Here is a 24,833-nt window from a genome sequence, read left to right as displayed (position 1 = left end):
CCCAGTTAAAATATGATTATTTTGGGGGTCGCGGCCTGAAAAGGTTGAGAACCACTACCATCCTACACAGACCTGAAAATAAAATCTATCATCCATCTACCATTCCCTATCATCTCCTCCTCCTTGTGAAGCCCCTCCCCTTTAGCGTCTCCAGGAGCATATGTTCCGGGACTGCGCCGCCCCCTTCAGAACCACTATAAAGGCCCACCCCTTCAGGCCACCGCCTCTCTGCTCTCATCCAATTACTGGAGCATCTTCATCCTGTTTAGGGCAGAACCAGCCTGGAACCATTCGATCTGTGTCTCGTTGAAGGTGTGGTTTAGAGCGATAGACTCCTGGCTACCATCACTGTGTTTGATCACTGCCGTCAGGGGCTAAAGGAAGAAAGTGAGACACAGAGATGATTTGTGGGGTATTTATTCCAGATTCCTTCCCTTTTCCTCAAAGGTATAATTTTAGTTATGCCCATACTGTATGAGGTACAGTATGTACAGCTTTTAGTGAAGGCTACATTGGGCCATGGTGTACTTTATATTGAACCATAGCCTTTGAGAAAAGGATTAGAGGTGTGTGGTGTTGAAGGCTGCTCACCTTGCCGGGAGCGAAAGATTTGAGTCCTGTGATAGAGATCTTGTCGTCAGGGCGGATCTTATCATAGTCGCTGGGGTCAGTGAAGGTCAGAGGCAACAGGCCCTGCTTCTTCAGGTTGGTCTCTGTGGAAAAGAGATACAGAATATAATGGAAGGGAAAAAGGAAGCTAAGACTAAAGTGATGGTAGAATAGAAAGGGTAAAAAGAAGAAAAGGAAGCAGGTAGGGAGGGTGGTGGTGACATGTCTCATATTTAACTCCCATTTAGTAAACAGAGAAGGGCTCTCTGCTTGAGTAGAATGGCTCTATTACGTGCAACACAAGGTCATTGAGAACAATGCACACATTATGAATGTGCGCGTGAGAGAGAGAGAGAATTCTATTGATTCCAGGCCTGTCTCATTCTCTTGTGCAACAGGTCTCATGATGATTTAGCGGCCTCCATTAAAACTTCATAAAATCCAAGACCGCAAACATAGGTGAAATCGATTTCCTTGAGCCCAGGTGATGCTGAAAACCTTGAAATCTCCTACTTGTAAATGGAATGTACCAAGCGTATCTACTCACAGATCTATGTACAGTATTATGTGGTGAGGATATCCTTGATTGACCTTTCCTAAGAAGATTTCTCAGACAGTGTCAAGAATCAAGATAAGGTTCTTGCCCATATGCAATCCTCCCCATTTCCCCATAAACAAGGACAACGCTTCTGTCACTGTGTGAAAAATAAGCAAAAATTGGGGATATTTGTCACTGACAGTGATAGTGGTCATTGCTCCATGAGCAAAACAATAAATTTGACTTTTCAAAGTGAAATTATATATTCTCTGTCTACGTCTGCCTTTCAAAGAGAAGGCATCTTTAACAATATGGGTAACTGAACTGAATTATAATAACTGGAGTGTCTCCAAACAGAATTATGTGTGTGATGATGTGTTAATTTAGATTATTTTTCAAATCCCTCACCAACCCACCGTGAATCCTGGCAAAGCTTTTGACAATGATGGCGCGTCCTCCCAGGTGCCTGGGCTCCAGGGCAGCATGCTCTCTGCTGGAACCCTCTCCATAGTTCTCATCTCCAACCACAACCCAGTTCACTCCATTAGCCTGGGGCAGGAGGCCATAAGATGAGATCACAGAGGTATTGGTGGGGGAAGTAAAGGGCAGAGTGAGAAAAGTCTGATTTATGTAACGATGTTGTGTGCCAAAATCAGGCGATCTACAAGCTCACAATGCATCGTATCGCGATGCATTGTGAGCTTGTAGTTCTGCTATTTTTATATTTGTTATCAATTAAGCAGGTATGCAGTCATTAAAATCCTTTGTGTTAATTTAACTCAGATGAGTGTACAAATGGAACCAAATGGACCCAAAAGGTTCAGGTGCTTAGTGGGACTCACCTTGTAATGACGAGCCACGTCTGGTACACCTCCGTAATCCCCAGTCAGCAGGTTCTTGATCTTGTTGATGCCGTCATTCTCGAAGTTGACCGCGCCAATCAGCATGTTGTTGGAGATGTTGTCAAGGTGGCCGCGGAACTTCAGCCAGGGCCCAGCGGCGCTGATGTGGTCTGTGGTGCACTTGCCTTTCACCTGTCAAGGAAAAGGCAAAGAAAGAGGAGCGGAAGGACGAGATGTAGAATTGAATAAGGTGGGAGGAGGAGGAAAAAGTTCGAAAACATATTATAATATAATAGATATAGATACCTTTATTATCCCAAGGGGGAAATTCAGTAATAATGAGATCACATCATAGTCGTTCAATATATCATTAATTTGATGTGGCAGGGTTCATGCGTGATGAATAAGCGAAAATTGAATGAAAAATACATCAAATATTTCACATCAAACTATTAATTTAGTGATGCCTCATTCATACAAGTTGATGCTTTTAGTCACAGTTTTGTGTCTTGCGCCGTCCTCTTTGTGTCTTGCACCGTCCTCTGCTCTATGTGAGGTTCTATTGTAAAGGTATCGTGTGACAGTATCTTCTGTGTTACTATGTCAACTCTGGCATCTGCTTTCACAGCAAATGCTGACGATGACAACAATTCCTCCATCTATGTTTTTTCTTTGTTTTAAAATGAAATGATGCGGATTCCTCTCTCCTCACCTTGATGAGGACCCTCATGTCCTCCAGGTCCTTGCCGTGCCACCTGTCGAAGGGCTCCAGCAGCTGCAGACGGTTGCTGGAGGGGCTCACATCCACCTTTTAGACGTTCAATACACATTCATTCATTAAATAAAAGGGCTCTGAGTGCCTCTAACACAGGAAAATCATTAAAAGTTAATTTAACAAACAAATGGTAGATTTAGACTTTAATGAACACTGAGGCTTTTTTTACTGTGCATCACAAACTGCATTTTGAGAGGAAGATGCCAATGTACTTGCAGATAAAACATTGACATCCTTTCCGTCATTAATGTCTTTGTCATGTAAGCCGGGAGGTGCCTATAGGAGTACTCAAGTGCAAATTGATACCCTGGTGAAGACATGTGTGGACCGCAATGCGTAGGTCGATGCCTCAATAAATAGCCACGATATCTCAAACCTGACTTCCTCCCTCTCAAACCAAACGACACGTCTGCTCTCACAAACAAACCTTTTTCTCCTTTACCATCATACAATAGATATTTAATATATACTTTAGGTACTCATCATCCTTAATGGAACAAGGCATATTTATCAAATTACTGTGTGATTGTTAAAAGCAGTGCACAGGTACAAAAAAAGACCTCTCTGAGTCAAAGGAAAGAGGACTGCTTGTTTCTCAAAGACAGTAGACGAAAAAAACATACAGTATTTTAAGATCATGCATATATTATACCAAATACATTATTAAAGAGTGATATGAATTATTCATGTTGTGTGCCTGCAACTTATATATTTTTTGGCCTGAGTGCTTTGTCACATTTTCTTTTTGGATAGGTGGTAGTTATACTATACAGGTCTATGTTGGATACTTGTTCACATTTTGTTATTTAGATTTGTTTTTGCTTGACCACAAATGCTAATAAAATAGCAAGTTAGCATGTTGTTTAGATGCTAGGTTTGATGCTTACCTGGCATCCTAGTTTCTTCAAAGCACTCTACTTGTGAGACTATTTACCATTTCATTTGTTTACTAGGGTCCATATGCCATTTACTCTGATTTCACACTAGTATGTTGCTCTGGATAAGCCTAAATTGTCTCCACCTTTGAAAAAGTGAAATCACCTGGACGGAGCTGCCATCGCCTGGTGGGTGTTGGTAGGTGTCCTGGCCGGGGTCAAAGTCCTTGGTGGGGAGTTCATCACCAGAGGGGGGCTCCAGCTTGAATTTCTCTCCATTGGCGGCTGTCAGGTAGTCAGTCTCAGGGTTGAAGTTGAGGGTGCCAGCAATGGCAAGAGCAGTGACAATCTAGGAAACAAGGGTAAGATTAGTAACAAAGTGTTCTTGAATGATGTATATCATAACCACAATTTTCAAAATCACATACTGTATCTACAAGTTACTGCTGTACCATGAAGTATGAATTAGGCTTAAAATTCAACATTCTTTACAAGCAGCACTGTGATACATGTAGCGAACAAAATGCAGCAAAGAGAGAAAATTACAGAACAACCCTGGGACCATAATACGAGCTTGATAGATGAATAATAAACAGCATAAAAGAGGAATAAAATAATACATGACATTTTAAGAATTGAATGAATGTTCATGAGATTACTATTATATATTTGTGCATTTTAGTGCACAATGTTCATGCCATGGTCAACTCTAATAATTGCGGAAAAGCTTACGCTGATGGGGGTGGACAAGGGCTTTGTGGCATGGATCACAGACTACCTTTCAGAAAGACCACAGTTTGTGAGACTGCAGAGCTGTCGGTCTGATGTGCTGGTGAGCAACACGGGGCCCCTCAAGGAACTCTGCTCTCACCCTTCCTGTTCACTCTCTATACATCGGACTTCCGCTTCAATTCCAAGACCTGTCATCTGCAGAAGTTCTCAGATGATACCGTGGTGGTCAGCAAGATCTCGGGTGACAACACGGCTGAGCACGATGGTGTGGTGAGGGACTTTGTGCAGTGGAGCGAGGCTAACCATCTCAGGCTCAACGCTAGCAAGACCAAGGAGATGGTGGTGGACTTCCGTACTTCCAAGAGAGTCCCCCCGGTGCCAAGCACCATTAACGGAGAGGTGGTTGAGCTCGTGGATAACTACAAATTCCTCTGAGTACACCTGAATAGTTCACTGGACTGGTCGGACAACGCGCAGGCGATTCACAGCAAGGGAAAAAGCAGGCTGTTCCTCCTGAGAAGACTGAGATCGTTTGGTGTGTGCAATAGGATGTTACAGATGTTCTACAAGTCTGTCATGGCAAGTGTCCTCTTTTTTGGTATAACATGCTGGGGTGGCAACAACAGAGCAGGTGACACGTTTAACCTAAACAGACTGGTGAGGAAAGCAGGCTCTGTCGTTGGGTCCTCTCTGCAGGGGGTGGAAGAAGTAACCAGGGTGCGAACAGCGAGGAAGCTAGATTCCATCTTGGAGAACTCCTCTCACCCCCTCCATCTGGAGATCACCAGTTACTGGAGTAAGAGAGGAAACAACCACTTTGCCTACCCAGACGGAGATGTGAGAGACTAGGAAAATCTTTTTTACCGGCCGCCCTTAAGCTGTACAACGAGACACATAACGGACGATTGAAAAGGACTTCCTTCCTAACTTAGACTTACGGAACTATTGCTGTATTGACTTTGACCCCTAAGGACCTTCCAGGGAGAGTGCTTATGTGCGTCTTGCGGTGACACGCTCCCTAGTTTCTTCTTCTCTGAGCTGTTTTTTTGTTTTGTTTTTTTCGCACTGATTTTTGACATTGCACTATTAGGTTGTGTTGGTAGTTTCTGAGTATTCTGCTTTGTTTAACAATGACAGTGAGATACTTGTTGCACTAACTAGCATTGACTGTTACGGTCTCTTTTTGTAAGACACTTTATGTATATATACTTATATATTATTCGCCCCCTCTATTGATGCACCTTCTCTTTATTGGTACTGTACTGCTCTTGTTTTTTTTTTTTTTCTCTTATCTATCTTTTTTCTTACTTCTCTGTAACTTTGTAAATAACTGTATACTGCTATGCTACAACTGGACAACTGAATTTCCCCCTTGGGATAATAAAAGTATCTATCTATCTATAATAGATTAATTAAAAAAAGAGTATAGCCGCACACTCGTAGCTGCCGATGCATATATTAGGACATTTCTGTGTCCTAATAAATATATGCATCGGCAGCTACGAGTGTGCGGCTACACTCTTTTTTTAATTATAGTGTTTGTTCCGTTGGCTGGCACCTCATAAGGACTGGTGTGCTGTGCACTTTTTGATATTAGTATTCAACTCTAATAGATACCTTTGGGTCTGCTTTGGTTCAGAACAGGCTGTGTTTCCTCACTTAATTGTGAAGTTTTGGACCAAATGTTATTATTATTAGCCCATAATATTATCAACCCATAATTAGAAAAGCACTGGACACCTCAGGCTTCAATCCCAAAAAGCTTTAAAGCCTGCCCAGGCAGCACAAGTCAGATCATAACTTTTATTACTATTTTCTATTGACCTCGGGGGAGGTGACGAAGGCGTGGGTGGCAGGGTTGGCATCATTCCTAGATGTGAAGTTCCTGTTGTAGGACGTGACGATGGTGTTCTTTTCTCCTTTCTTTACATCTCTCCTGAAGAAGACAGAAGCATATGGCGAGGTCAGTAACCGCTTCATGTGCATGTAGGGATGGGACGATATGAAAATTTCATATCACGATTATTGTGAGAAAATAAATCGCGATTTACGATATTATCGCGATAATCAAAGTCCATTATCCCGGGCGGAACATTTGCCAAAAAATAGCAGATCTAATAGCAGGCTATTGTTTGGCAAAGACATTTGATAGAGTGAAAAAAAAGACATACTGTACAGTCTGTAGTACGTATATTATAAGTACCTTTTACCAATTATAGTCAGTGGTACCGGACATGCAGCTCTGCAAATAAAAGGTGAATTGAACCCAGCTAGTGCATGACGGAGGACGATATCACGATAAATTAAATCTCCACGATACGATTATTGAGTGTTTTTTATCACGATAAACGATAATATCGCTTGTCGTCCCATCCCTATGCGCATGTTTTATTTTTTTCTGCTTCATCGTCAAGCTTCATATATCCCTTATTCACTCAGTACAGACCGTTCAAACGTAGTAAAGAGGGACAAATAAATTAAGAATGAGGTAAAAAAAAACTCCAACCAACAAGCTCATACTGTAGCGTACGCACCTGTCCCACTGACCAATGCAGGGTCCACATGCATTGGCAAGGACCACTCCTCCTACATCACTCAAGATCTTCACCTGGGAATGTAAAACATTGTAAATCCCCCAAACGTTATTACATTTGCAATGCAACACAATGGGAAAAGATCCAGTAAACATTGAAATTATTATAAGACCCTAAATTGTATTTCATTCTCAATGTTGTGCAATCTAGAGACACACTCAAGGGGACATAAATAAAATTATTTAAGAATCTATTAATTTAACTATTGGAACTACTAGTCTTAAATAAACTACAATTCTCCAGAGTTTCACCACCCTCCCAAAAATGAACAATAGTTTTAAAACCAGCCTAGGAGTTCATGGATAACAGCTCATTAAACTCACATATCCATCTCTCTCAATCGTGGCACGGATCTGCTCAGATCCAGGGGTTACTGTGAACTGAGCCTTACATTTCAGACCCTTGTCCAGAGCCTGCTTGGCCAGAGAGGCTGCCCTGCCCATGTCCTCGTAGCTGGAGTTGGTGCAGCTGCCAATTAGACCTAGAAAAGTCACATATAAACCAGAGGGAGTCAGATTAGATACAATACTAACACACAGATGGACAAGGTGCAAAACAGTCTCGGCCATGACTTCCGGCCTGGCGGAGACAAGGATAGCAGTATAATAGTTAAGAAGACCTACAACAAGAGCAATAGGAAATATAGCAACAAAGAGGCAATTCAGGGGTTGAAGCCAACACAGACTGCTAGAAGTTGAAAGCTGCGAGGGCTCTTGAGACATTTGAAAGTTTTAACAGGTTTCATTACGATCAGACAGGCACTCATTAATTTATAGCCAAATCTAAGCCAACACGGACTGTTAGAAGTTGAAATCTGCCAGGGGTCTAGACATTTGAAGGTTTTTTGATGGTTTTCTGAAAGAAAACCATCCAAGAAAGACGCTCATCCATTTACAGCCAAATGTGCTGGATGACGCCCTTTTTCAGCACTATCCCCAATATCTCCGGTTTAACTTTTTTTATTTTTTCAAAGGGCCATGTGTTCAATTTCAAAAGCATGTTGGAAACATGTTTCAAGTCAACAGCTTAATTAAAAACATCCAGCAAGTTTGATGATGTCTGGACAAACTGTGAATATCTTATGGACAAATTTGTGCCAGGCCCCTGCATGCGTTAGGAACTGATGTGGTCCTCTATTGTTCGATTTGAAATATTAAACAAAATTACACACGATTCAACGGTGATATGTGAGTTTTGTTATGATTGGACAAACTATTGTAACTTGTACCACCCCCTATTATCCGATTTTACCAACTCATGGAAATATGCAAAACCACAGCAGAAGGAGAAAAACCTGTGCAAAAATAATAGGGTATCAATCAGCCCTTCAGGCTTGAACCTATATGGTCAACAGCAACAGCTTGTGTATATCAATCTGACGTGGATAATTCAGCAAAGGGGACCAGAAAGACTTTGTTTTTACAGATTACACATTTGGAATGCCATTTGATTAATTATCTCAGACTGTAAACATCTTCTATTTAGCTAGCATTCTCTGTGAATACTTCTCTCTGCAAAGGCATCAGCTACTGTATATGGCATGATCATCTGGTCAATAAAACATCTTATAGAAAACAAGAGAAGAAAATATCCAATTTCACAGGACGAAGCATTACAGATATACCAGGCAGTAACTAAATATGGTAACAATATCTATGTCATTAGATACTGACCAACTTTCACCTCCAGGGGCCAGCCATTCTTCTGAGCTGTGGCTCCAATCTCAGACACAAGGTGGGCCAGGTCGGGGGTGAAGGGCCCGTTAATGTGGGGCTTCAGCTGCCAGAGAGAAGAGGAAGAGGAGCAGACCATGTAGTTACCCTCAGTCCCCCAATTCTGGGTGAACATTCGCCAAAAAATAGCCCAAGCACGAGCCAACTCAGCTCCATTTCATTCATTGGTTTAACTGGTTAACATTGGCACAAATTAGACAACAACAATGTGGGACATGCATTGTATGGGACTAAGTGTCTTGCTCAGAGACACCTCAACACATTGCTGGGGACTGGAATCGAACCTGGGACATTCTGCTCCCCTGGCGGGCTCTCTACCCATTTAGCTACGTTGGACAAAAGTTGAACAAATCTTTTTTTTACTGCATTTCTAAGCAACAATGTTCGTGCTCCGGCAACAGATGAGGCTGACTGAAATAAATGGGAAACCGTTTGTCTTCCACATGAATCCACACATTGAAATAGAGCCAAAACACCCCTGTTTTCATTCTACAACCTGTATGACTAGTATATACGAAAGAAAGCATGTTTCTGTAGGGTCTCACCTCATCCAAGTTAATCTCAACGATCTGGTCATATTCACAGCCCTCATCAGGGTTCAGATCATCCTGGAACTCATCAGCCACCTCTGCAATCGCTGAGAGGACAGTCAGAGACACAAAGATAGAAAATAAGATTGTGGCCACATAGAAGGAATTACATCTAGACTTTAACCACGTTCAGCCTATTTTGAGCAAGTTATTATAAAGAAAATTTACTCCCACCCCCCTCAAAACTAAACCCAACGCCGTGCCTGCGATTTGCAGGAAAGTGATGGCGTAGAGGGGACAGATAACAGCATCTGAAACAAGAATGCTTGTTTATTATGGCTGACCTCCACGGCCGGTCTTCTCAAGATATGTCCTCATGCGGTGGTTGTAGGGGAATACAGAGGTGGTTGCTCCAATCTCAGCGCCCATGTTACAGATAGTGGCCATACCTGGACGTCAAGAGAAAAAAAACATCATTCATTGCTCAAAGTCAATCAGACAATATAAAATCACTACAATGAATCTACCAACTGATTTATAAGAGACAAGAGAAAAATAAAATAAAAGCATTTCCAACTTTTTCCTGTAATCAGATGAAAGCCTGGGCTTCAGTCACTGGCTCACTTTAAAAGGAAATCCATTCTCTCCCATTTAAAATGCATCACTTTCAAAACCCACAGGGTTTCCTTTAGTTTTATTTCACAAATGCTCATGCTGTATTTCATGCTCACCAGTGCAGGAGATGGAGTCGACTCCAGGCCCGTAGTACTCTACTATGGCGCCAGTTCCTCCTTTCACAGTCAGGATGCCAGCCACCTTCAGGATGACATCCTTGGGAGAAGTCCAGCCAGACAGGCTGCCTGTCAGCTTTACCCCAATCACCTGAAGAAAGAGCCAACAACATTAGAGAAATGGAAAAGATTTATGTTTCAAAATGTTATGAAAAATAAATAAAAAGTGCTCTACAGAGCACAGGTCTCCACCAGGTCAGGTAGGTTATGGTGGGTGGACCAGCAATTTTCGGAATTTGGCAATCAGGATGGAATATCAAAAAAAAATACAGATTAGTCTCGATCACATGATTAGATCATGTGTACCAAATGATGTGATGTTTGGACAAAATCTGTAGGGAGTAATATAAAAAGAATGTGTTTCGCAAACATCAGCCTCCTGGTGGCGCTATAACAGGAGGTTCTGAAAACTTTGGGGCAAAGGTTCTGCTCTGTCATCCAGGGAGTGTGTGTGTGCACTGTGCACAGTTTTACGTCCACCGGTGCCGGAGATTAGCTGTTCACAGACGGATAGACGGACAGACGGTCTCACTCACTCACACACACTCACACACACACACACACACACACACACACACACACACACACACACACACACACACACACACACACACACACACACACACACACACACACACACACACACACACACACACACACACAGTGCAAATCATATCTCGGCTCTTGGCTTCTTGGCCCTTGACTAACCAAACTAAACCATAAAAGAAAGAAACTCAATGGAATTTTATAAATACAAAGGGAGACAAATTTGAGGACTAACTTTAGGACATTTGAGCTCCCACGGGATTCCAGCCATGACATCCACAGCATCAGCTCCACCCACACCGATACAGATGGATCCCAGCCCACCTCCGTTGGGCGTGTGAGAGTCTGTGCCAATCAGCATCACTCCTGGATACGCATAGTTCTCCAGAATGATCTGTTCAATGAAGAAACAGGCATTGTTACACTTCTACAATCCTGTAAGGTGTGTTATGTCGCTAGCTTACTATTAGAAATGAATTTGATTACATTTGTAACATTAGCCCCCCCCCCAAAACAATATATATATAACAAATAGGAAAGTCCTTAAAAGTATCTCATGTTTTGGTCTAAGGGGGTGTGTTATGCGAGTGTCAGCCTAACATGGGTAACCAAAGATCTACCGTTCATCCAAAGGGCAGCTGTGTAAACCGAGGTGCACGAGTTATTCTCAATGGTCCAGACTGCCACTGTCGAGTTTGACGAGATGTTTATCTTGATGGCGCTGTTCCCTATAGCTAGCTTAGGGGTCACCAATTATTTCCAGGGTAACTGGAAGGTCACCTGACACGTTGATGATGTCACCCAATCAAAAACAGCTTTTCCGAGTTAGTGTTAGTCTATGGGACGAGTGGTGAAAGTGATGCTGGAATCTGGATGGCACTGTTCGCTAGCTTATGGATCACCAATTATTTCCAGGGTAGTCTCGCGTGGCCAGACTGTTGCCTCCGCGATTTGGCCAAATGCTCCCGGCATACAGTCTGGCAAACCGGGGAAGAAATGATGAGTGCGAGATAAAGCGGATGTGACGCAACCGCTCCCTTGGTGCAGTAGCAATAACATGTCCTACTGGAAGCGTTAAGTCTCCTTTCTTTATTTTTGGGGGCATTATTTCGTCTTTCTCTGGTGTTGTTGGTGTTACTTCCATGTTGTTTTCAAACGTTTTCTTAAACTATACACTCATAACAAGAATAGGCCGCTCGAATGACTTTGTCTGAGCTATTGTGTTTCTGTTATGTTTCCAATGGGACTACAGTTCAGTGCAGCACTGGCTACTTCTGATACTCGCCGTTCGGGAAGCTGCTGTTCCAGACTATATAGCATTCGGAGATTGTGGAGTAGTTGTCTGGCTACGCGAGACTATTTCCAGGGTAACTGGAAGGTCACCTGACACGTTGATGACGTAATCCGAACTTGATAGTGTTATTAGTTAGTTAGTTTATGGGACAAGGTGAACGCAAAAACGAATATCTTTTGAGTGGATCATCACGAGTGGACAGGGATTATTTTCCAACTCCAGGACAACTGTGGGCATCTTTTGAAAAACATGTTAGCAGTCAATGAGTTAATTCACAGCATTGTACCTGGTGGATGATCCCAGAGCCTGGTTTCCAGAATCCAACACCATATTTGGCTCCAGCAGATGAAAGGAAGTTGTAGACCTCCTGGTTCACTTCCTGGGTGAGAAGAAACAGGGAGCAGTTAGGGCTTAATTTAAGGACACAGTGTTTGGGGGTAAAAGTCATCCTTTTGTATTACCCTTGAAGAATAAATGTGTCGTTAAAGCTACAATCTGGGACTAATGAATAAAACAATCCAAAGTTTTGGATCAAATCATAGCAGTGAAAATCAAGAAGCATAATCACATCATACAGCTTTGTATCAGCATTTAGGGCCCAATCAAAAAGTATAAGAATAATAAAAGCATTTCAAACCATATTGACCATATACCTTAGCCCTCTGCAGGTCCTGAACTCCTCCAGTCTGAGCCTCAATCAGGTGATCACAGTGGATAGTGGAAGGAACGGCCACCGTGGGAAGGCCACTGCTGATGAACTGAAGCATAGCCATCTGAGCTGTGGCATCTTGCATGGCCACTCGGTCCGGACGCAGGCGTAGGTATGTGCGGCCACGGTCGATCTCCTGCCCCACTGGGTCGTCAAGGTGGCCGTACACAATCTTCTCCGACAGAGTGAGGGGTCTGTTGAGCCTGGTGCGGTAGAGCGAAGGAGAGAGGTTTATGAGTAGGTAGTTTGAGATTTAAGAACTGGCTTTCCATTGGGCTGATAAAAACAGCTAAAAAGCTATTGCAAATTTGAACATTCTAAGAAACCTGCAGGATCAAGTTGTTAATTTAAGTAGTTGAGTAATTACTTTAAATAATTAGGAATGCTTTTTGTATATTTCCCCCGCCAGGCTGAAGGCGTAGCCGAGGCTAATGTTTTGCACCCTGTCTGTCTGTCTGTCAGTCTCTGAGCAGCTAATCTCCGTCACCGTTGGCCTGATCGACGTGAAACTGTGCGCACACACACCCTGCATAGTTACCAGAGCAGAACCTCTGCCCCAAATATTTAACATGCACCTGTTATAGCGCCACCAGGAGCTTGTTTTTTGCACACAAAAAGAAAAAAATATATTACTCAAGAACATTAAATCACGCAAATATGTACACATTATCTCTATAGCCAGGTGATCAGATCAACACAATATGCAGATTGTTTGTATTCCATCTTGATAGGCTAAGATTGTCATGTAAAGTTTGCAGGCATGGCTTGTTTTGAACAAAATGCCTCAAGTCATGAACGCAGCGTGCCATTACCGTGAAACTTTGCATGCATATTCCCTCTAAGCCGAGGAAGAAATGCCAGGTGCGTAGCGTTGTTCCGACGTGTCATTAGTCCGACGGTGCTTAACCCTAACCGCACGGTGGACTAATGGGACGTCGGACTATTGAAATAACCAGAGTAATGAAATGCCACCCTTTTCACATTGTCCTGTAAACACACTCACCGCCAAAGATGGAGATCTACGTCAAACCCTGGTTTTCAGTGATTATGCTAGAAGGCGTTCTTCGCCAACGTATTGATGGTGCTAGGTTGCTAGGAGACGAATACAACCGGAAATCAGTGATCACGTCATCCCCCATTTCACTTCCAGGTTATTGGATTTGGAAAATCCATTTATCTCGCATTATTTTCCCAGATTGCGTTTTTGATCACACAAGCCTTTTTCTGCGGACACTAAGGAACGCATCATCGGCATCGCAGGTAAAAAAAAAAAAAAAATCAGGGTGAAATGGCCTAGCCATGTGCTCTTTGTTTACATCCTGGCCACATGGTGCCACAAAAATAAGTAAAACACTGAAAAAGCGATTGTGTTAATAACGTCACCAGGAGGCCGATTTATGCTCAATTGTTTTTTTATTATATTACTCCTAAAAATCGATCTGCCCGATTTTTCATATTAATATTTCATAGAGTTTCACGCCGTTCGGCAATGCCGTAACTACAGTTATCCAAAATACTACTTGCTACTGTTCCTGGAATATAGCCAGTGATTACATAAGGGAGAGGGGCATGTCTGGTCATCTATAATTAGTCTAGTGAAGTCCTGCTGGCCCTGAAATATCAACAGTGTAAATGTCAATGGATTTACTATGAGAGTAGTAGAGTAAGGAGAATAGATGTAAACATTAAAGGTAAAAAACTAGAAGTGTGTGTGTGTGCGCGTGCTGACCTCTTACGCACAATGTTGATGTTCTTGTGCAACTTCTCATAGTTGATGCTTGAGCCAGGCTCAAAGCGGCTCATGGCCACCTTTGCCTTGGCGCTGAATGCTGCTGAGACATGAATACGTCTGGCCCCAGTGCCAAGGGCGAGCTGCACAAGAAAGATGTTTGAAAAGACCAATTAAAAACAAAGACAATGACTGAATTTGGGCAAACATACATTGCGTTTCTACAACACAATAAGCTTTCAAGGGGGGGAGTTCAGAGAAAGAACTAAGAAGACAATGAGATTATGCAAGAAGGAACCCACATAACCTCAAGTCAGAGTTAAGCCTAATGTATCCTCTGTCCAGCCCACAATGGTGTTGCTCATTGAAAATAACGGGACACGGGATGCGTGTCTTTATGCTTCCTGGATGTTGAACCCCAAACGTGAGTGACTCCTCTAGCATCACCCTCAGGCCAAAATGTCAACTTTGCACAAAATATCTAATTATTATCTATTAATAGCAGATTGCAGCAGGATGAACCCAGGTGGCAAAACGCTGCAGTTGTCATAAATGGCCTAGAGGGTGTCACTATTTCCCCTCCTGCTGGTTGCAGAAGACTTTTCAGGCGATTAAACACAATGGGCATTTGACCGGACTGGATTACCTACCATCATAAAAACGTCATGCTTTCAGTAGCATAAAGTATTATTTCAATTGTCATGATATGTGTTTTTGTAAATAATGGTCCCATTAATTTTAAATTGATGATAAAGTATGTTATGCTTCTAGGGCTTCTACTGGTTGTACCGAGTGAAGACCGACCCTTGCTTCACTTCTAGTCTAAACAGTCAAAAGAAATTAAGCATTTGTTTCTCGTTCCATTCGGGACCGGAAATTACAAGATAATCAATTTGAATTCACTGAAATAGTGGCTTCAAAACGTGTCTGTAGAAACGAATGGCTGAAGTCAAGGCTCCCTTCGTCCTTCATTTCTGAACAGTGCTAACCGCTCCTAAGTCTGGCTTTGTGTGTAGGTCCCTATGTCCGTATAAGCACATGACTAATGTCACACAAGACTAGAAAGTATGCAGAGACCAACATCACCACAGCTGATGTCACGGACAGAATGGCCCATACAAGGAGATATGCACGTGTGTCATGTTTGATATACCATGCACAGCACAGGTGCGATCTTTTACATTCTATGTAAAACCTTGCTTCAGAAAGACTGCTACAGAGTTTCACCCAATAACCTGCTAAGAGAAGTATATAAGGCAATAAAACCTTGCTCCGGGCATATGTTGTGGTGACAGAAAGACAGCTACAGAGTTTCATCCCATAGACTAGAGCATCGCAGTGAGGTGTCGGAAGTAAACTGCCCATTCATTTTCACCATAGGGTTTTTCATTATCAGCCACAAAGTCGTAGCAATTCAATGTACACTTACCACTAGGCTGGTGGTTGTAAAATGGTTCTATATGCTCCTCCTGAGTATGTATGCAATCACTCTAGTTTTGGTAAAAACATGTTTTAATAAAGATCGCATGGAGAAGAACTGCATTACCCATACTGCTAAAACTGTACATCCGGTGAAATCGACGTTTGTGATTGGTGGAGATTCTTCTTCTTTTGCATATCTTGCGGTTGCCGCGAAAATAGCTACTGCCCCCTGTCTGCCCGGCAGATTATTGCACTTCAGCAGAACTCCGTGGGCGAGTGTCTTTCTTTTACAAATATGATGCACTGTGTTAAAGATGACGATAAGAGCGTCTACAGAGATGACAATCACTACATGTCAGGCCATATGCTGGCCTGGATAACTAAACTGAGCATGATTTAAGGGATATATTTCAGGAAACAAGTGTCATTCGCAATGCATTCTGGGAGTGTAGTTTCCGCAATTTTGAAAATAATGATGTACACAGTCTTGTCTGAGGCTTAAAAACGTTTAAATAAATACTTTATGAAATGTCTATGGAAGAAATGAATGGGGAAAACGCTTCCGACCCCAGAGTAAAGACGGGGTGGGGCTTCAACTGCGATGCTCTATACTGGCAATAAACTCTAAATACCTGCTAAAAGAAGTACATACAGTAAGGCAATAAAAAGACTCAGAAAAGGTTGCAGTAGCAATCCGAATCATTGTTGCAACCGCAGTTACTATCAAAACCTCCACCGGCTGTCTGTCTGTCAGTATGTCCGTCACGTCACACTTTTGCCCCTATTCATACAGTAAGTCATGTCATCAACATGGATCTGCCTTCTAAAGTTTGTGTATGCGACCTGACGGTCTCTTATCTCCCGATTAGGGAGTCTTACTGGTGGTGGTTACCATGTGACTTGGCCACACAGATCAGGTGATTATCATAAACGTTAAGATGACTAGGCTTTAGGTCTACTGTAACACCCTATTAACCCTAACCTTTAATACACATAACATAAGTTCAAGGCAAGCAAGTCGCAGTATTGCAAGACCTAAGAAGGATAGCCTACCTTACTTAGACTACAAAGCATACTGGATTGTCACTTTACTTATCACAAAGTATACTGGATTTGGATAGTTAGTCAACCAATCAGCAGTATGGCAATAAATGTTATATGTCTCGTATTCCTTTGGAAAATAAACCTAAAAGATAGAAGGGGTTGACTAAGGATAACTCTGTATAAAACATGAGAAAAGTTATTTTAGCCATGAAAGGCTAAAATCAATAATATGCTATTTTGATATTTATTATGTTTCATCATCCTGCATGCTTAGAGTACAAACACCCCAAAATAACGATGCCATATAAAATTACCAAATCCCCTACCAAATGTGATCAATCAAAGGTGGGTGTTGGCCTCAAATATGAAGATCACAAAATCTATTGGTGAATCAAGATTAAAACAAGATAGCAAATTCACATTTCACGCTAACACAACACTACAAATTCCATGGAATTGCATCAATCATGGTCTTCTATGACATTGGTTCTCAATGTGGGGTCCTGGAACGCCCAGGGGTCCCCAGACCCCAGCTAAATGATAGTTAGGAACCAAATGGACCCTTATGGGTATATACCTCAGAGAGTGTACTGTACTACAGAGTTAAATTAACATTGATTTTACAATATAAATTGGGGGTCTCAGAGATAGAAATACCATTAAATAGGGGTCCGTCCGAAGTAGCCTAATGCATGTCAAACTGGGGTCCCTAAAATTAAATTGGTTAGAGCCGTAACAATCTTCTTCTCTTATGGAGGTCCCTGGCATTTCTTTTCAAAATGTGGGGGTCCTGAATGAAAAGGTTTGAGAACCACTCTCATGATGAGATACTTGAAGAAGTGCGCAAGTGGCAATACAGTAACCTTGCGATCACCACCTTGTAAACTTAAACTACTGCATGGACACTTCCGATCATTGTCTAGGTTAACTTGGATATAAATGGACATAAAGTCAAGGTAACTTCTTCTTGGACACAACAGCTGGGTGTAGGTAGCCGCTACATACTGCGCTCCGCTCAGGAGTCAAACGGGGACACTGTGACCGAGCGGAAAGCGACAACCTGGACGGCAACAGTCCGCCATTCCGAAACACCGCTATTCCGAAGCAGGGTTAGGGTTAGGTTTAGGGTTAGGGTTAGGGTTAGGGGTAGGGTTAGGGGTAGGGTTAGTTAGGGTTAGGGTTAGGGTAAGGGTTAGGGTTAGGGTTAGGGTTGCCATTGTTTACACACACTGTCACTGCTTCGTTAACGATGGCAACATTAAGTCGTTGAACACATTTTTCACCTTGACATTTGCCTTCAAAATAAATATGCGTTTTAAAAATGTAAATGTATAAAATATGGATTTCTTACCCGCAGCCTAGCGACAGTCAAACAGTAAGACGCCATTTTGTTCACTGACAAAGATGCGTCTGTCGACGAAATGTGACGTACAGAGTATTTCATTATAGGAGCCCGTTATGTTTATTGTATGGCTCTGTGTTTTGCTCTCTCTCGCATTGTGAGACACGACATAAGCTAAAAAGTGTTGGTATTCCTACAAATGAAAAGGTTTCGAGCACACACTAATGAATAACATTATTTTAGTCTACTCTATGCTATGCCGTCATGAAATGTTTAGAATACTGTATCTAAAAGTTAAAACACACTCTCACGCGCACACGCACACACACACACGCACGCACGCACGCGCGCGCGCACACACACACACACACACACACACACACACACACACACACACACACACACACACACATTTTCTTAATACTTGACACTTACGACTTTAATGCACTTATGATGCCTAAAACTAAAACTTACCAAAGTATGGTGCACTGTCATAAAATCGTAGGCTAGGTCACTAATAGAGGTTGCTGCTTCAGTATAACAGTTTATATTTAGTATAGACCTACTGTTCTATTGATGTTGCTGCCATACCTCTATGGGTCTTTGATTGATTGAAGCATTTATTAGAAGTTTGTATAGGAAAAGGTACAGTTGCAAGGTCAACAAAGGATAGTCTACATAGAAAAAAGCCTTTGGGCTTGTTTCAATTGGGGTCCTTTTTAAAACTCATATAACATAGTTGACAGACAAATAGAACACAGTACAGAAGAGGAAAAAAACTGTCCTAAAACACTATGCATAATAAAAGGTAGCCTACAATACAATATATCTGTGCCATAGCACATGTGTTTTTCTACAGCTAAAAGGGCTGTGTCTTGATTATTGCACATTTAAATGCCACATTTAAATATGGTCATACATACTGCTGAAGGCATTATTTATTATTTATGTATTACTATTGCCACTGCACACGGTAGGCTATTGTGGAGGGTTTTAGTGACAAGTACAATTCTTGAATTAGGGCCTATATAGGCTGAACGTCAGTTAGTTTTAAACTCATTCAAATTAAGTAGTAGTTCATAATATTTAGCCAAAAACGACATTACCCATAACGCCTGTTGATTGTCATATCTCTTTACTTGCCTGCATGGGCACTGCAACCCAATAAACTGTGGGTCCTCCTCCATCTCCACCAATAGAGACTCTGTTGCTATCACAGCTTATATTTTTAGCAATGGTTCGCCCACCACAGGCAACCACAAATATCCCTTCGCCAAATAAATTAGAGCCCTTCTTCTAGTAATCTAGGAAGTGAATTGCCAAACTATTTTGAACACAAATATAACAAAACATAATGGGACCCACATTTACATAATGGGACCCACATTTACAAGCTACACCGTTGTGCTATATAGGCCTATTATAAATGTTTTTTATTTATTATTATAATTATTATTTGTTTAATAATCTCTAACTGTTCCTGTGGTGCATATCCAGAGGACACACACACACAAACGACTAATGGTACATAATGTTTTATTAAATAGGCCTATTTACCAGACTTGTGTGTTGTTATAATTAATATCAAGAAAGTAGTTCCTCTGTGTACCGTCACGGACGATAGGGGGTGTGGGCGAGTGAATCTGTATAAATACGCAAGGCTGTCAAACAGTAAAGTTTTCTCTGGACATTTCACGGTAACTGCCAGTTGAGGAAACAGGGACATCGTTTGCCATCATTGGGATAAGAAAAACAATCATCCCCCAAGGCTAAACATCTGTCGACAAGCTCCTGTGGGCGAATGACACGCAAGATCACCTTGAAATTCACGATAACACCAAGGATTTAAAACGCAGGGAATTGTGCTCCAGCTTGACATCAGCATTTGTAAGTAGCTTATATCGTTTAAAACGTCCATGAAGTGTGGCAATTGTATTTGCACACAGGGCATTTATGTGGGAGCTGATCTGAGTTGATTGTATGGGAACTATCGACCAAATAATACAGGCAAATGCACTGACTGTTGTTGGGGGAAACTGAATCGGTAATGGATTCGGTCATCCATTTTAGAATCTGATGTATGTTTATTTTTTTTCGAGTCTGAGAATAATACTGGACAATATTAAAGTCAACTACGTATCAAATATTAGCCTACTTTACCCTTTATTTGTTTTATTACAGTGTTTTTTATTTAAGCTGAAGGAGGATTGATTAATGCTCTTTCATTGTCAAGTGCATCTCCTTATTGGGTCGTTTCCCCCAGACCGCAATATATGCACCTTAATTCGTTTAATACATTCGTAAAAACATAATTTAAAAGTGTATTTGGATGGCATTCTCAGGTTGCTGTAGCCTATGTCATCTCATTTATGTATTGTATGCCCAAATGCGAACCATATAGTCTACTGGTTTATTTCCAACTGCAAACATTTGGATTGTAATCATATATTTTTAGCCTCTGTTGCATTTAAACGGTGCATGACATCACAAGTGAAATGAGAATTTACATTTTAGTAGATCAATGAGTATTTCTAACTTGTGGAAATTTCCATAAGTTGGCTGGCTTGCAGAATGCAGATAGATATACAGCCTGATAGCCTATGAGAACGGGTAGCCTGCCACAATAAAGCGGACATGCTGGCTCCGATATGGACACCAAGGACTGCTACTAGCCTACTCCATAATGATTCCGTGTAAACAAATGCATACCTCGGCCATGGGATTGCACTGCCGTGATGCCAGCACAGGCATAACTTTTCACCCCAATTCATTCTGGGTCAATATAGTGTAAGATTAAACGAGATGTTAAATGAATGGGAGATGAGGCTGAAAAGGTGTCTGTGGAAACGTCTTCCTAAGGATAACAAGGCACAACAACATGGTCTATATAGGTCTAGATCTGATCAGAGGAGGATGCTTATAGAGTTCCGACGTGTCAAGCATGCACATTTAAAATGTCTAATTGTTGCCCGATGACATTGAATGACATTGAATCATGTATTTTTCATAAAATTGCCTAACTCTTAATTATTAAACTGACGTACAAAATAATAAATTAATTTGGAATTTATTTTTGGCTTATTTTTTATGTGAAATTGCTGTTTATGCTCCACGGATCCTCGTGTCAAAATATCACGTTGATCTGCAATCAACTGATACATAATAGGCTACGCAACGAATCGAGGGCAAACGTTGGAAAAGCACAGCGAATATTAGTTTGTTGCTAAATTGATAACTAGCCTATTACGCATGCATGTGCGCGCCTTCTACATCTCGCCCTGCACAATTGTCACCTTTTTTCATACGAACATACAGTATGTAGCCCACATCTCGATTATGAATATCCTGGCATTATTATTTGTGCTTTGATAAAATAAAAATAAATGTACATTTTTTTATATTGAGTAGGCTAATCATTGAATTTTGTTGTACTGACTGAAGAAGATTTCGTGATAGGTCTATCAGTCGACAAACCCACCTGACTGACTGGCATAGCGTAGCCTACTGGCTTTGAGCGAATTGTTTATGTGCGGGGGTGGAGGACGATTGCACGCTGTGATGACGTTATGCTCTGGCATCGTGGGAAATTGTGTTCTACAGTCTCACAATGTTGTGTGCGTGCGTGCGTGTGTGTGTGTGTGTGTGTGTGTGTGTGTGTGTGAATAACAGACTTTTCCTTTTCCCCCTCACAGTTGGGACCCCACCAACCAGTGGATGTTGAAGACGATTTGACCTCTTCTCAGGAAAGCACCATTGCACTCTTAATTAAACTGCAAATCAGAGCTCCTGTTTTCAAGATGACTTTACCGTGATAATAACATCACTGCACACTTAAGTTATTCAGAGAATACTTATTACCGGTATTGCATCTGTTTGGACACTTGATCTGAAACTGTTTGCTAGCAGTGTTAGACCAGTTGGACCATGCATCTGGAAGTGAAGGTCGCTCTTAACTTCATTGTTTCCTACCTGTACAACAAGCTGCCTCGGCGTCGAGCTGACCTGTTTGGAGAGGAGCTGGAACGGATACTTGTTTCCCGTTTCGAGGGTCACTGGTACCCTGAGTCCCCCCTCAGGGGCTCTGCCTTCCGCTGCCTTCATCTAGGGGCTCCCAGGGACCCTGTGGTGGAGCTGGCTGCCAGAAGAAGTGGCCTGGACACGGAAGAGGTCCGTGCCAATGTCCCTGCTGAGCTCAGTGTGTGGATTGACCCATATGAGGTTTCCTACCAGATCGGAGAGAAAGGCGCTGTGAAGGTGCTATATCTTGAGGACCCTCCTGGCCTTGGGGGAGAAGGGGAACTAGCTGAGTGTGTGAACGGTGAGACTAAAGGAGACATGGAAGTGGAGGAGACCAGGACTCTTGGCTTCAACCCAGAAGCTCAGGTGTTCGTGCCGATCGGGGGACAGGTGTCTCCGGTCCTTCTGCCGTCGCTCTCCAGCTCGCCCACACCCCTAAACACCCAGTCCTGCCCGGGGCTCTTCAGCTATCCAAGCTCCAGCACTCCCACCAACCCGACCACCCACTCCTCCAACACTTCCACCCCTTCGCCTCCTAATGGGGGGTTGCCCTACCTTGCCACCCAGCAGCAGCTTCCACCCTCTGTTCTTCCCACTCCACGGCCTCCGGTGCAACCCATCACCTTCACCACCGCCAGCTTCGCTGCCACAAAGTTTGGCTCGACCAAGATGAAGAAGGGTGGCAGTTCCGGTTCCACAGGCAGCTCCACTGTAGTAGCCGGTGTGCCCCCTCCCCAGAGAATGCTATCCCGCTCACCGACCACCATCTCTCCTCCGGAGCTGCTGAAGCACAAGCCCCTCTCCCTGTCCTTACACTCCCTCGGGGGTCCCATCCCCAGCCAGCTCTCCCCTAATGCCAAAGAGTTTGTGTATCCGGGTTCACCAGGCCCCCTTTACTTCGATGCCGACAGCCAGCCCATGCAGCCCAGCCCCTTCCAGCCCCCACACCAGCACCCCATCAACTCGCATCCATCTTTCGACACCTTCTCCAGCCCTCCGCCTGCCCCGGGGGTAGGCATCATCGGAGGCAACGGTGGAATATCATATATGGAGAAGCCATCCTTTGTGGAGGGTTTGGGGAGCTACAACCTGCAATATCCCAGCCAGTCCTTCCAGCCTGTTGTGTTGGCCAACTAAGCCTTTACTTGAGTTGGAAAATGATGAGTATCGCTGTAGCAGGAGTTTAGCATAGGACGGTGATGCTCCCAAATATTTTCAGTTTTTCTAATCTATTGTTCTTACTACTAATTCAACAGTTTAGGGTTAGTTTTACTACAAAGACTTAACTGTAAAACATTGTTCACTGCATATTTCATGTGATATTCTTTTCTTCATTCCCTGACCCATGTCTTCTTCTCTTCCTCTGTATATCACACTTCCTGGTTTGGTTCATGTTTGTTTTTTGTCTGCGGAGTTGAGTTCCTTTTGTACCTTGGAGTTGCCAGTCTATCATTGAAGACTTTATTTTTATTTATTTTTTCACATTGAATGTTGATGTGAGAGATTGATGTCCTTAATACTTAAAGTATAATGGGCCCAGTTAGTACAGCAGTATATATAATAGCTCCATTTTGCACTGCACTGTCATGCTGTGAGAGAGGACCTAGCCAAGTCCTGCAGGGAAGGATGGCTGTGTAAAGCTCAGCATTCTGCACTGCAATCTGCTCTGCCCTAGTTGCCACAAATACATAGAGGGAGGCTGTGCTGTCTTAAGTCTAATTTATACTTTGTTGGTACGACCATGTCACTCACCAGAAATCACTGATCTTAAAGTGAAAAATGTGCTGCCGTCATATAGAGTATAAATTACAATTGGTTTTAGTGTGTATGCGTGGCTTGATGTGCAGTCTTCTGGATTGTTTTGCTGTGGCTTATTGTAATCGAGAGACTTGTTATTTATGTATGGTGGGTCTGTTGAGCCTTGGAGGCACACATGTGCGGATACACAGTCTGTTATTTCTTTTTGTATTTATATATATATATTGTCATGTCATCGTATCAAAAGGAATTGTTGTCCATCAGCTGAAATGTGCACACAACATGCTTTCGAAAGAAGTGAGCACAGTGGGAAGTAGTAAAGAGGCAAGTGTTGAGTTGTTCAGGGAATCACGTAGTATTATTGTCACGAATCACCAACATTATGCTTCGTCCGTGTGGGTGTGTGTGGGGGTCGCTGGATCTTTCTGGAGGCATGTGGATCTTTCCATAGTACAGTTTCTACTGTGTAATCTATCTGAAACATTAACTGGCTGATTTATAGGACACTGTCATCTATGTACTTCAATACAAATAACGCACGCACACCACAGTATCCCAGTCAAAAGGGTGTGAAGGTGAACGGGTGGGGTGGGAGGGGAGAGGATGCAGCAGTTAAGCAATATAGATGGTGATAAATGGCTTTGCATGACTTTGACTATGAAGGAGAGGTCTTACTCTGCAGGGAGGAGGAAGATGAGGGCAGAGTGAAGATGGTGAACAAAGGGAGCAGGGAAACGGAGGGCAAGCAGAGGATTTTAACCTTTTGCTGGCGTCCAACGTGTATTGGCTTAGAGAGTGACAAGTGATTATTTTTGTTTTTTACCGCATGTTTATGGTGAAGCAGAGGTTCACACGAGTTGTTCCATTGCTCTTTAGGTCCTGCAATTATCTGTTCCACCAATGAGCAAATCGGTATCATACTGTAAATGTCCATACTGTTCATACAGATCATA

General features: G+C 42.5%; 2 protein-coding genes across 2 annotated transcripts; one reads left to right on the top strand and one right to left on the bottom strand.

The window, feature by feature from the left end:
• Positions 1 to 242: 242 nt before the first annotated feature.
• On the bottom strand, positions 243 to 18,168 carry LOC308282538 (aconitate hydratase, mitochondrial-like; the record flags this gene model as incomplete). The annotated part of the gene is made up of 18 exons (XM_080722916.1): positions 18,115 to 18,168; positions 14,298 to 14,440; positions 12,513 to 12,771; positions 12,146 to 12,238; positions 10,801 to 10,959; positions 9,960 to 10,110; positions 9,573 to 9,677; positions 9,244 to 9,335; positions 8,639 to 8,744; positions 7,289 to 7,446; positions 6,906 to 6,979; positions 6,196 to 6,307; positions 3,806 to 3,988; positions 2,702 to 2,797; positions 1,990 to 2,181; positions 1,564 to 1,696; positions 592 to 713; positions 243 to 374 (listed from the first exon to the last, which is right to left on the bottom strand). Exons 1-18 carry the CDS (start codon positions 18,148 to 18,150, stop codon positions 243 to 245), a joined length of 2,346 nt encoding a protein of 781 aa, XP_080579042.1. The 5' UTR covers positions 18,151 to 18,168.
• A 1,634-nt stretch (positions 18,169 to 19,802) lies between these two features.
• Positions 19,803 to 24,399, top strand: tob2 (transducer of ERBB2, 2). The gene is made up of 2 exons (XM_080722925.1): positions 19,803 to 19,992; positions 21,798 to 24,399. Exon 2 carries the CDS (start codon positions 22,030 to 22,032, stop codon positions 23,257 to 23,259), a length of 1,230 nt encoding a protein of 409 aa, XP_080579051.1. The 5' UTR covers positions 19,803 to 19,992; positions 21,798 to 22,029; the 3' UTR covers positions 23,260 to 24,399.
• The last annotated feature ends 434 nt before the right edge of the window (positions 24,400 to 24,833 follow it).

Source organism: Nannobrachium achirus (assembly GCF_963921795.1).
Source record: "Nannobrachium achirus genome assembly, chromosome: 4".
Taxonomy (NCBI): domain Eukaryota; kingdom Metazoa; phylum Chordata; class Actinopteri; order Myctophiformes; family Myctophidae; genus Nannobrachium; species Nannobrachium achirus.
Note: the sequence above shows the minus strand (reverse complement) of the source record. Positions and strands in the feature narration are given on the sequence as shown.

Coding starts and splice junctions, on each gene's coding strand:
- tob2 (XM_080722925.1), top strand. CDS start 22,030: ATGCATCTGGAAGTGAAGGTCGCTCTTAACTTCATTGTTTCCTACCTG.